At 38.5% G+C, this 14,059-nt stretch overlaps 1 protein-coding gene across 2 annotated transcripts in view; it reads right to left on the bottom strand.

Moving 5' to 3' along the window:
* Positions 1-14,059, bottom strand: part of N4BP2 (NEDD4 binding protein 2) — a 34,272-nt gene that overhangs the window by 9,603 nt on the left and 10,610 nt on the right. For both annotated transcript variants that reach the window (XM_062642439.1, XM_062642437.1), the window contains exons 5-12: positions 13,702-13,826; positions 12,425-12,513; positions 11,079-11,155; positions 9,138-9,293; positions 4,239-6,556; positions 2,755-2,840; positions 1,987-2,029; positions 552-796 (exon numbers count right to left, since the gene is read on the bottom strand). In XM_062642439.1, the coding sequence (XP_062498423.1) occupies positions 552-796; positions 1,987-2,029; positions 2,755-2,840; positions 4,239-6,556; positions 9,138-9,293; positions 11,079-11,155; positions 12,425-12,513; positions 13,702-13,826 (3,139 nt within the window). The remainder of the gene's footprint in view (positions 1-551; positions 797-1,986; positions 2,030-2,754; positions 2,841-4,238; positions 6,557-9,137; positions 9,294-11,078; positions 11,156-12,424; positions 12,514-13,701; positions 13,827-14,059) is intronic.

Raw genomic sequence — 14,059 nt, 5'->3', positions numbered from 1 at the left:
TACCCAAAATCTTTTACAAATTACTTTCTTCTGACAAGTGGCTATAGAAACCTGTTTGAGGTTAACCTCAGGTACTTCTTTTAATGTCTCATCTGTTAGGAATGTTGTGGGTTCTCCTTTTAAAAAATATTAAAATCAATCCAATCCACTTCTAAGCAAACAAGGTAGAGAGCCAATTAAGAACAATTAAGAACTGGTTTTGATATTGCTTTACCAGTAAATGTGAGAATTCACACTGATCTTTGGTTTTAGGTGAGTAATCAGAAAAACAATTCAACCAAACCCAAATGCTAACCTGGAGAGTGAAACACGCCATGATCTGTTTGTGAAACAGCCAAAATGTTACATTTTAAAATGAGAATTTTTAAAAGGGAAACATCTACCACAAGCAAACTCCTGTATCAGGGTAATTAACAATCCCAGATGGCATGCATTTGTCTCAGGCACTTAGGCTGGAATCAGCAGCACAAAGATGAGTCACCAGATAAGACATACTCTGGTTCATTAACAGTAATAAACTTAAATTGTATTAAAAATGGTGCTATTCATACCAGATCCTGTTTCTCCTGAATAGCTATTTCTTCGGAAATTATTTGTCTGAGAGAAACTTTCTGAATCTGAGCATTCCAGTGATCCATAAAAGGGAAAACGTCTGATGTTGCTGGGTTTTTAGTTTGTATGTTGTTAGATGAGCCAGATACCCAGCTCATTTTTTTTTTCTGTATTTTACTGTCTGCAGTCTGAGATAACAGCATTTCTGAGTCATCTGTATCTATCTGCTGAATCACAGTAGGACCTTCACAGGAATAAAAATGAGGAGACAAATAAAGCAGTTATTAGCTTAGTTATACACACAAAGCCAAAATAATTAAGTTTTTCAACCTAGAGGGTTTGGGTTTTTGTTAAAACATTATTATTAATGCTAAAACAGAAAGCAACACATTGTTTTCACCTTCCTCATTCTATTTTCTGAAGACTGATCATCTTAATCTATTTTGTAAAACAAAAGCAAAACCATCAGACTCCCCCACCAAATTTTCAAGTGCCAAGATGTATCTTACAGCTGTTAACTACTCTGCACACTCACTAAAGTGAGGAGGTTTGATTGCTTTTATAGGTGAATTATTGACTCATGTGTTTACATGTTTAACTGCCTTTCCTCTACAATTTAAGGACAGATGCTTAACAACCTGTTAATTTACACTTCTAGAAGTTAATGCAAACAGCACTGTTTGGTCATTCCAAACAGCACAGAGTTTGCACCCACACTGCAATCTGTCCTGGGTTCAGTTGCAGCAGTCATTTTTCTCCTTCTTTATCTGACTGGGCTTGTTGGCACTGCACCAGCTACTACAGAGAAGAAAAATGACTGCTACAGCTGAACCCAGGACACAATCCAAGTCTCCACCCAGGTCTCATGCAAAAGTAGTGGGATCGACTGTAGGGGACATTTCTTCTGGGAGCTGAATGAAAACTGGATTGCCAGAGATCTCAATATTTTTTGAACAAGGCATACATCTTCATGCTACAATCAATTCCCCTGACAAAGACAACAACATGTGAATGATGTTGTAGTCCTGACCTTCCTTCCCTCACCTACAGAAATCTCACTGCTAGTAATTCTCTGGCTGCACCTTTCCTTGCTATAGAGATTACAGAAGTCAGACCTAACAGCTATGTGATCCAGGCAGAGCTTCTTTATAAGTTCACTGAAGTATACAAAATGATAAGCTTTTTGCTTGCGGCTACCTAGGTCTAGTGATTCTGCTTATAATTAACTTCCTTTTCCCCACACTCCTCTGTAAAAGAATGGTAAATGGAACTCAAGAGCAATAAATAAAAAGCTTAGCTTAATAAATGAACTCATCATTTTTGCAACAGACAAAATGTTTGCAAACTCACTGAAGTTTCAAAGAATACTTTTATAATGAGCCTTAAGTATCTTTACAAGATATTAATCTTGTAGATAAGAAATACATAACTTACCTTCTGCAGACAACTTACATGATTCATCTCTCCTCCGACGTTTCTAAATAAAAACAGTAAAACCATGAATGTTGTAAGAAAGCTATAAATTTTGCAGTGCCACTTTGCAAGTGTTAGCTTCTAAGTAAGCCAGCTTCGAAAGAATCTCTCACAGTATTTCTCAAAGATTGGCTATCTTAGAAGTACATTTAAGAAAAATGATTATTAAGTTTAAAAGACAGAACTATCTTTCCAAAAACATCAAGCTAGAGGAACATGCCCTGCTGCTAAAATTTCATAACCTTAATTAAATAAACAAAACAAAAAATTTGCCAAAAGCATTCCGTTTCATAAGGCTATGAAGGAAGGGAGGTTAGAGAACTCTTCTCAACTAATGTACACAGAGATGTTTTGTATATACATTTATTCATAAAGCAACTCTTCTTATGTGTCAAAAAAGCCAGCAATTATTTTTGGCCAGTGGAATTTTTGATCAATCTTGTAGTGAAATTGTGCATTATGGTCCTTCTCTTTTAAGAACCCTGGCTTCATGCTGAGGCACTCATGACATGCAGTTTCTTCATCCCTTCAACTGTCTTACACAGCTCTGATGATTACGACAGGATGAGCTGATATACTCCACATATTTTACAAACTACCACTGTATGTTATCATTGTTTTTACAAGGATACTTGTATCTTACACATTTAAACCAACACATAAGGAGACAAATGGTCTGACTCAAGCGCAAGCATGCAACACCATATTATAAGCAAGAAATCTACTAACCAGAACAGATTCTTTCCATTTCTCATGAATCACTTTGGCCAAATTCAGATCAATATGAACCACACAATCCTCAAGAGTTAGTGATCCTTATGGAACAAAGAAAATACATTTGTTAAAGCTATAAAAATCTATAAAAACTCATCTAAGCAATTAAAATGCAGTAGCCTACACTTTTAATTTGAATTGTGTAGATTCTGCACAAACTGTCATACCTGAAAAAAACCTCAGCAACTGCCAAGACAAACAGATAAATAAATACATTAGCATTTCACACAGAATCCATTATCTGTGTTCAAAAACTGACAGGGTAGAAAAAAGCCAAGTTAACATGAATTGTATGTTACTACATCTTCCTTTTTTACATTTTTGCTACCAGAACCTTCTTTTACAAACCCACTGGTAATTTATAACCACAGTTTCATTCGTGAAACTGTGTTTTCCTCTGTTCTATTGTAATCCACATCCAACTGCTTTTATGGAACACAACATACTTGCCACTGCCCAACAGCAGTCACAAGCCTCCCTTCAAATACATAAACTCAGAGAAGCAAACTCCAAGTCAGCCCTCTAACTCTAAAGGAAACAGCAGGAATTATCATGGTATCATACTTTTTTCCCCCTAAAAGATCTTTCTGATAACGTTTCTCCCCCTTTCAAAACTAAAAAGTCAGTAAGTACATATGTATCAAGCAGAAAGGCGTAATTCTATGAATTCAGACACAACACCTTTCTGCTACCAAGTTGGTATTTTTTTGGAGGAGGTAGGCATGGAAGGCAGAGGCCAGCAGTCAAACCACCAATCACAAATTCACATCACATAATCTTCAGGAGAAAAAGATAAATAAAAAAGGGACGAGGGAACAGAAGAGAGAGGGAGGGAGAACAAACAAGCTACATACTCCCTGTGTTTTCTTCCTTTTTCTATCAGTCTAACTTCTGTGATGCATGTTCAAGCTGCTTACAGCTTCCTTCATCATAGTCTCTCAGCAGACTAGTCTCTTTTAATCTTTTACATCTTTTAAATATAGTTGCCCTTTATCTTCTCTCTAAACAATACATCTTGTCCTTCCCCACTTTAACTGATGCCTAAAGCTTTTTCCTAGCCAGTCACTGTTCGCATCTTCCTCATCATATTAATATCCCTTCAGAATATGAATATAGGCTCAAAGCCTATTGCTCAAAAGGCAAATAAGCCAATATATTTTCTTATGCTTTTAAAGTATGTGCATGTACAAAAAGCCAAAGGCAGAAGGTAGCACTACTGCATCTGTATTTTATGCCACACTTAGTTCAGTTCCAATTTTGGATTAACAGCAACAAAAAACAGTATCATAATGCATTGTGCAAATCCATTCTCTAAAAACCAAGCATGAAGGAAAAAAAGCAGAGGCAAAAGAAGAAAGGTTTTCTCACCCAAACTGAGGGGTTTTGTTGTTTGGAGTTGTTTTTTTGATATAAAAATATGGATACGATTATGCCCATACCTGCATCAATGCCAACAGGCCCAAATATTTCTTTCAATTGGAGTGCCAGTTCAGGAGGTAATGTTAGTTCTAGGCAATCTATATTGAAGGCTGCATGTGATGCTGGTACAGGACTTTGTATCTTGGCTTTGGTTTCATCCCTGCTTGGAGTTTCAACTTCTTCTCTACCATGTATCTCTCTAAAACTCCCCTGGGTTTCCAGTTCTTCATCATTCCTAGGACCAAACAGAGGTGCATGATCCACTTCTAGTAACGAAGTCATCACTTTGGAATTTTCTGCATTGCTTTCCGAAGGGTTACTGTCACTCTTGTTATTTAGTTCAAATTTCAAATTGGTAGAAGCTGTGTTAGGACCATGAGGCAGAGTCATGGGTACACTGAAACCTGCATCACGTTGTGAGACTAATGGCTCTAATGGCTTATTTATAGGTTCTTCAACAGGACTCTCAGCTTCTACCTTCTGCTTTCCTGAAACGAACGGCTCAAAGATACCTGCTGCTGAGCTGCCTACATCAGTTCCAGGGGCTGCATCTCCACAGTTCAGTTCTGATGAATCCTTCAGTGAGGTAGCAGTGAGTGCATCAGACACATCAACATCCGTCACAGTTGCCTTGGCAGCCTGACTTTCTGCAATGCTGAGTGATGAGTTCTTATCTTCTGAGGGCTTAGAGATATCACCAGCCCCAATTATTTGTGACATTTGTTCACAGTCCTTGAGATTCTCACCATAGTTTGTACTTGCCTTGAAATCAAGGTCTGCAACAACTGGCTCAGCTTCTCTTACTTGAAAGCATTCAGTGCCAACATCTTTGCGTAACTTTTCATCAGAGTCTAAGAGCAGACCTGTGGCCCAGTCTATGTCTTTGTTACACCTTTCATACAAATCTTTCACAGCTTCAAATGAAACAGAATCAAAGAGCTTACACAGCATATTCAGCTTTTCAGACTCATCAATACTGATAAGTTCACTTTCTTCCACAAATGTACTTTTATCATACATAACTCGATAGGGAATTTTTTCCTGAGAATCTGAAACATTACCTACATCTTTGGGTTTGAAGCCATCTAGTCTGCCATGCAATACTCTGGTAGTCTCTGGAAAAAGCATTTTCTTTTCTAACCTCCACAGGAGAGCAAAGTCCTGTGATTCAGTCTGTGAATGGCTACTTTTTTGCCTACACAAGCGTGCATCCTGTTTCTCTTCTTCTACATTAAGTGTTGACAAACATTCCTCTTCTCTTGGATGGGGCAAATTGTTATTTGTAAAAGTGAGGGCCAATTTGTGATGTTTCCTCATTCTCTTATTTTGCTGTGGTTTTCTCTCACCTACTGTTTCACTAGCCTCTGTTTCAGGTTGGTGCGCTTGCAAAGTCTCTGTATCCGGTTGCTCTGTGGTGTTCACAGGTGTCCCATGAAGCACATCTAGAGTCTCAAGAGCGTTTCTATTAATGTCACCTTCAGCATTTCTGTGTTCATCGGACTGATTTAGATTTGTCTTTCTCATTCTCCTTGACCTTTGCTGTCTCTGTTCTAATGAGCCTGTGACAGGCCAATGTCCTATCATTTGCAATTGCGGTGTAACTTTATCTGAATTAACAGAGAAACAGCTAGAGGCTAGGTTTTCTTCCTCATGTCCTTTTTCAACAGTATGGGTCCCAGGCAGGCCTGCTTGCTCTTTACCTAACTCAGGATTCTGTTGACTGGGAGTTTTAACTTCTTTATCACTCTTTAGAGAAGATTTTTCTAGTCTTCTAGCTCTTTTGACTCTCTGTCCCATTGTTTGTTCTACAGGCCAGTCACCCAGAAAGTTCAGTAGTTCTGGTTTTCCTGACATGTCAAAAGCCGAACTGCTTGGTTCTGTTGTGTTACTACTTTCTGTTGATTTTGGTTCTGTACATATTTGGCCAGATTGTTCAACTTCAGTTTGAACTTTGAGAATGTTGTTATCGCTGTGCTCCTCAACTCCTTCTGTATGCAAGCACAGAGTAACTTCAGTCGTGGTCACATCAATCTCATTCTTTTCTGTTTCAGCATTTTTTCCTAGTTTTTCTCCCTTTTCCTCTTTCTTCTCCAAGGGCAGTTCTTTTTCTACACGATCTGACAAACAAACATCCAAGTTATCTTGAACAGTGCTGTCCCCACAATTGCGTTCCACTGAGCTATTTTCAATTTCTTTTTCCTCTTTCTGAAGATGTTCAGGATCATGGTTACTTTCTAATGTTAGAGAAGTACTGGGAAAAGTTTTATCATCTTCAGCTAATTCAAGAGGCCCCAGATCAGAAGCGAAAGGTTCTTCCTTTACATCAGAATGCAATGTCCTGAAAGACAAATTCAAATGAAAGATAAACCCATTTCAAACCTTCTTGTCCACATTTTTAATTTTGCCTTGACTATTTAATATTTTCAAATTACAGACCAGAAACCACCTTTTAGGACACTAATCATCCAGCTGGAGATCTCTAATGAGAGAAAGCAAATTTAAGATGACTTAGCCCTAACCTCAACACTTCTTCATAAAAACAGAGCTAAGCAATGCGGAACTTCCCTTGCTAAGTATCTGTTTCTTACTTCAGCGTAGGGTTAATAATACTTTCTTAAAAGCCTATTTTCCCCCATTCCCAGCATTCAGTTATGTAATGAAGCACACTGGCTCATGTTCAGCAGCTGCCAGTCAGCACCCCAGGTCCTTTTCCACCAAGCAGCTTTCCAGCCACTCTTCCCCAAGCCCCTTAGTGTTGCATGAGGTTATTGTGTCCCAAATGCAGGACTCAGCACTTTGCCTTGCTGAACCTCATACCACTGGCCACAGTTCATTGATCCAGCCTGTCCAGGCCCCTCTGCAGAGCCTCCCTATCCTTCAGCAGATCAACACTCCTGCCCAACCTGGTGTTGCCTACAAATTTACTGAGAGTGCCCTCGATTCCCTCATCCAGATCATCAATGAAGATGTTAAACAACACTGGACCTAACACTGAGCCCTGAGGGACACCACTAGTGACGGGTTGCCAACTAGATGTGACACCATTTATCACCACTCTTTGGGCTCTGCCATCCAGCCAGTTTCCTACCCAGTGAAGAACACACCCATCCAGACCATGAGCCATGACCAGCCAGTGTCTCCACGAGAATGCTTTGGGAGACAGTGTCAAATGCTTTACTAAAGTCGAAACAATGTCCACAGCTGCTCCCTCATCAACCAGGCAGGTCACCTTACTGTAGAAGGACATCAGGTTGTCAGGCAGGACGTGTCCCTCATGAACTCCTGCTGACTGGGCTTGATCCCTCCCTTTTGATCTCACTTAGGATCATCTGCTCCATGCAGATGGGCTGCACTGGACCTTCCCCAGCATTGAGCTCAGGCTGACAGGCCTGCAGTTTCCAGGGTCTTCCTTCCTGCCCTTTCTGTAGAAAGGCATCATGTTGACAAACCTCCAATCCTCTGGGACCTGCCCACTAGACCAGGACTGCTGGTAGATGATGGAGTCTCAGCAAGCTCTTCTGCCATCTCCTTCAGCATTCTTGGGTGTAACCCATCCAGCCCCATAGACTTGTGTACATCTAAGCGGAACAGGAGGTTGCTAAACATTTCTTCCTGAATTATGGGGACTTCAATCAGCTCCTCATCGCTGACACCCAGCTCAGGGAACTGAGTACCCTGAGGATGGCTGGTGTAGCTATTAAAGACTGAGGGCAAAGGCAGCATTAAGTATTTCAGCCTTTTCCTCATCCTCAGTCACTAGATTATCCCCATTATCCAGTACAGGATGAAGGTTCTCGTTGGCCCTCTTTTTATTGCTGACATATTTGTAAAAGTACTTTTTGTTATCTTTTATAGCAGTGGCCAGATTTAGTTCCAGTTGTGTCTTTGCCTTTCTAATTTTCTCCCTGCATAACCTAACAACATCCTTGTACTCCTCATGGGGCAACAGGCCCCATGTTCCTCTGAGGGTGAAGTAACCAATCACTATCACTTTTCTTCTTTTTCCTGGTAGAGCTGGTCATGATACAAGGTGTTCTCTGACTCTTCCATGGCGACTCTTCTAACCTGGATGATCCCATATCTGCTTCATCATCTTTCTCATTTTTCTCATCCTCACATACCTCTAATCAGTTGTAGAGGGGTACTTGGGAAGGTGACATAAACTGGGGGGTAATACATTGTGTACTCTGAGGAGTAAACTGTTTCCAACCTCCCCTGTCTCCTAGGTCCCCTCCATCTGCCTGGTGTCAAGAGGGTAGGGGATCTTTAATTTCTTTTGTTTTGGGTGGCTGGCTTGCTTCTCTCAGGGATGGTAAGAGCACAGTTCCACCAGCTTCAAATACATTAAGCATGCAAAACCCAAATGAAATAATAACTGCAAATAATCTGATTTCCTACACATTATTATAGGGCATATACACCATTATTCAGATTAGCCACTAAGAAACAGTCGTGCATACAACCAACATAAATCTAGACAAGTCTGAACTAAATATACTCAAAAGCAAGTAGATAACTTTCTACTGAACAAAGAATTCACATTCTACCACAAAAACATAATCTAATAACAACACACAGCCTCAGAAATTGTAATTTGGGACTACATTATTCTGAAAAGCATTTTAGAGCTTTTAAGTGGGTTGTATCTACAACATACATCCTATAGCATGTTTCTGATAAGAGAAAGTCAATCAAACACACAGTCACATGGGGAAGTTTACAAAAAGCAGTGGAAAGTTGCCTAAGTCCCTTGACTGCTCATTTCTAGAAATCCTCAAATTCTTATAAATTAAGAAAACTATGCAGTGCATTTCTTTTTATTATGTAATTGTTCAACAGCATTATCCAGCTTCCACTGCTACGAAGTTTGAATTTTTACCCTTTTATGCAAGACTACAAAGCTAGTATAAGAATCTAACCTATGGCTTTCCTCCTGACAAGGATCTTCACTCCAGCCAGCAGCTTCTGCTTTGTCTGGGACTGAAGAATCCAATACTGAACTAACAGTAAGGCAGTGTTCATATCGCTCCAACATTCTTTTGATCTTTTCTTTAGAGACACCATGAATGTTTCGCCTATACGTAAAAAAAAAAGAAACATTTCAGATTTGTATATTAAAATAAGAGAATAATTCAACAATAAATTCATTATAAGTTTACAGCAAAACTAACCAGAGATTTCAGCGGGACGGAGCAAAAGGTGTGAAAGAGCTGTTATTTCTGTATCAGTGCACTAAGGTACTCCACATAGAGTGTGACTCAAACTGCTGCTCCACTTCTCCACCCCACCTGCTGGCCCTGTTCTGCAACTGGGTGATTTGCTTCATACTAAAACTTAAAACTGTACCAACAATGCATCTTCTTCAAACTGGTATCAGAAACACACCATAACAGATCCTGACAGTGATGCAGGATATCAGACTGGGTATGGAAGACTTCTGAATTAACTATTCCTTCTTTGGTTTTGCTAAGAACTCCTTGAGCCTTGAGGAAAACCTATTCACTTATTATTTTGGACACACTTTGGCTGGAGATTTTCAGTGACTCTGTTGAACACCAACTAGGAATATGCTCTGCAGCAGTTCTACCTAGAAGAAGTGGATCCTGACAAGGATGACAAAACAGAAATTGAAGGTACAGGAGAAAAAGTTTAAGTTCTATATTAGGAGAGAAAATAATCTTCCTTACCACAGTTGAAAAGTGGTCAACCTTAAGCTAGGCATGCCAACTCAGATGACAACAGATACTATGAAATCACAAAACAATTTGTATTGAAAGGGACCCCTGGTGGTCACACAGTCAACCTCCAACTCAGAGGAGGTACAGCTAGATTATGGTGCCCAGAGCTTTGTCTTGTCAAATTTTGAATACCCTCAATGACTGAAAGTCTCCAAACTGTCTGGGCAAACTCTTTCAGTGTGTGACCACCCTCATAACTAAAAATAAAACAATCAAAGAAAAAACAAACACCCACTTACTTTATGTAATAAAAATTTCCAAAGTTCCACCTTACTTATGTTTGTTTTGCCCTATCCCTGCACCATTCTCAGAAGAGATCTTTTTAGTGTTTTCTGTGACCCCTCAAAAGATAACTGAAGACAACAACATGGCTCTTCCTTAATGTTCTCTTCTTAAGGCTGAACAAAGTATTCTTGCTCAATTCAGTATCATCTGCCAATCTGCTGAGAGTGCACTATGTTCCAGTATCCAAGTCATAAATAGGAGATTAAATCATGGCCGCCCTAGCATTCATCCTAGAGGTACATCAGCCTCCTCTTGGACTTCAGACCCTTTGAACCTGGCACCCAGCCAATTTTCTAGGTACATATTATTCACTAAGTTTACATCTTGCCTATTTTGGCTCTAAGTAATGGCTCTATGACTGTGTAGAAGGTCCTGCTAAAGACGAGGTAAATAATAATGACAATGCACAGGGGTCTGTCCCTCTCATGAGGTACTGACTGCTTTAAACTCAGTGACAGCAAAAACATTTCAAGTAAGGCAACAGACCAGCCAGATGCAAAACCAGTCTCAACCTGACACCATTTTTGTAACCTCAGGAACTCAAAGGAGCAGTCACTGTACCTTAAATGCAAAAGAACTGCGATCATGAAAACATTACATAATATCTATTGCTTTTGTATACAGTTAGAACAAAGTGACAGTGAAAAAAAAAATCTCATAATGCATGTAAAATACCACAAAAGTTAATATTGCGGAAAAAATAATTATTAAAAAGACACTTAATACCATAAAAATCTTGATTACTTCACCAGCCACTGCACTAAGTGGTACCTTTTTAAAAATCATAGTCTGTGAAAGATATACAATCTAATATGAAATTCTCCTTTACAATCTTACCTTTCAAGTTCTTTGGGTTTAAACTTCCACCATGTGCCTGGTTCTCGGAACACAACTTTGTATTTGAACTGCTGAGCCTGAATAAAACAGATAAAAAAACAGAACAAGCCACATCACCCACCTCTTTTTCCTGTGAACAAGCACACAATACATACAGCCTGTTTTTTGTGCTAAACATTTGGAATAACATACTTCTGTTCAGTGTTGCACTTCTGCTTATATAAACAGAGATTTTTAAAAATATGTATTTGCTTCTCTTACTGTAAAACTGTGTGCCATGATCACAAAACCAAACAAACAAAATCACCATTTTATACCCCCCCTTTGAATGTTCTACCTCCTCTGAGTCAAGACTGCAGAACTTCTCCTCTTTTCAGGGATAGTATGTACATCACCAAGAGAGAAAAGCTCTCTGCTTACATTCAGAGCTGACCAGATGCAAGCCAGTTCCAAAACAAGCAATTCAGTTACATTAACACAGTTACTGTGGACAGCGTCCTGCCATATGGGAAACTTGAGTGGACTGCATGTAAATGGTCCTTACACGGCCTAGTCTCATCATGACAGAAAACGAGCCCAAAGTCTAATCAGGAGAAACACTGAGAGTACTGTGCCACTTCTCTCTGTTACTGTTTTCAGAAATAAATCTTGTTACCTCACCAAACCCTGCACCTCCTGGAAGAACTTTTGTTATATCTTTATTTCAGTATACAGCAAAATCAAGGACTTAATTTATGAATGAACTATTAATCTGAAAATTGTTAATAAATGCAAGTATAATAAAATAAAAATTCTATTAATAAAATTATCTGCGTTAAGTCCCACTGTATTATCAAAGATAATCCATTACCACATGCAGCATACATACAGTATCCGCTCAAAACCTGGCAGTTCTACATACTACACACCCTAATGTGTTTACATACCATGGTAGGAGAAATCTGCCTCTATGTCATACTTAGGATGAAACTAAGACTGCGTTTTCAAGTTTCATGGAGCACCAAACATCATTCATTAATTAGTGCTGATGATATTTTAAAAGTAGCTCATAAGTTCACTGATCACATATGAGAGGAACAGAATTCAGTTTCCACAACATTTATTTTTGACCCCAAGCACAAAGCACTTGGTTTTGTCACTTGGAAAATAGGCCACGTCAATACTCTGACACGCACAGAATATGACACTGGGTAATATGATTCCATGTAACACTTTTTTTTTTTTTGATTCCAGACTTCCTTGTGGAGCAACAGCTAGACTGAGAAAGACAATCTCATTCTAAAACATATGTTGTTGCCATGCTGGTCAATAATCCCTTTTCACGTTGATCAAACTGTAATACTAACCAAAGTAACATAAGGCTTCATCTCCCATGCTTGTATGTTTGTGTTGTCTATTATTATGGGAGAGATTCTCATTTCAAATGCTTCTTTGGCTGAAAGACACATATGCACAAAAGAATGCAATATAGTTAATTTCACTATAAAAGGGTGGACATATAACATTTATACTAATGCTCTAAATTTGTTGTATTTTATAAAGTAGATAATCCATAATGACTAACCACTGTGTAAAGAACTCTCATCACAGCTTATCTGTTTCAAGGCCCTCTTTTTTTTTCCTTTCAGAAATGCCCCCCTCACATGTAAAGCTACTGATACAGCATTATTCTTCTGAATTAATGTATGTATGATAATCAAGGAATGAGAACGCAGATGTAAAATGCACCAAGATGACTAATTGATTAGTAAATCAACTAAAAAACCTACATGATCACATTAAAGTGGACTTTTGTTGCGTACAAAATCGTTGACTTTATAGCAGTCTTAAGAATAGTCCACTCTGTAAAACTATAGAAAATATGAAAAAGTGAAAGAATTATTGTAGCTTAAATACACAGCAATGAAATGTTTAGAATCAGTAGCTTTGAGATACAGCACGATGTTTCTGTACCTTTGTTACAGTATGTCTGAACAATTGATGTTATCACTGAATCATACATTTCTTACTAACCCATTTCTCCACTGGTTAGAAATTTGATAGTAGAAAACTAATCATGGCTCAAATATAGCAAATAGAAGCTTAAAAATATTGTTCTGTGATACGCTTAGTGGGAGCCAATATAAAAAAAATAAACCAATTAAGGAAAGGAAAAAAAAAGATTATTTCTTCTGTCTTGTTCTTGTAATTTTAAATTTGTTTTAAATTTGCCGATGATTTAGTGCTTAAAAGAAAAAAAATAATCAAGAGCAGGAAATTATCTGTGTAAATGTTATTTGTATCTACATCCTCATTACTTATTGTATATGCATATATAATGGCTCATCTCAGAAGAAGTATTGCTGGGAGATGGTACAGATTAGCACTCCAGAAACAGGACACAACCATGATGAAATCTGAAGCAAAACAATCTTTTGACACAAACACTGGCATTTTTAATTCCAAAATGGACAGATGACTTCTGAGTTTGTGCTCATATTCTTTTTCCACACACATATTAAAAAATACTTCTACAATGGCATAAATGCTTGACCTGTGAGACAGGCATTACAAGACAGGCAGCTTTTAAAACAGCACACAAGCATTGAACTGTAAAGGAGCAAGCTAATCCCTTATTTCTCACCTCGTTTCCTGTTCCAGTCATGTGCTTCCCCTAAGCAATTGGGATCAAATTGGTATTGTCCGTGTTTATAAAAGTAATCATCAGTACTAAGAATGATTCCACTTGGGTTATCCTCAAGCAAAGTCCTGTGAAAGATCAAGAAGTAAATAGCTTTTCCTGCTTCTCCTCCCCAGGCATGTTATCTTCTACCATACATACATGTATTTAGTATCTTGCACTAAACCAAAATTATTTGGAATGGAAGCAGTAAAGGGGGGGGAACATATATATCCTCCAAAGATGATATATAATAATTTCCTTTCTTTTCCAAAGGCTGGGGGTATCTAGGCAAAAAAGAGCTGGCAGAGGTTCCCTGCAA

The sequence above is a fragment of the Pezoporus occidentalis genome, unplaced genomic scaffold, assembly GCF_034315485.1.
Source record: "Pezoporus occidentalis ecotype Australia unplaced genomic scaffold, CSIRO_AGI_Poc_V1 ctg71, whole genome shotgun sequence".
Lineage (NCBI taxonomy): Eukaryota > Metazoa > Chordata > Aves > Psittaciformes > Psittacidae > Pezoporus > Pezoporus occidentalis.
This window is presented reverse-complemented; position numbering and strand designations above follow the sequence as displayed.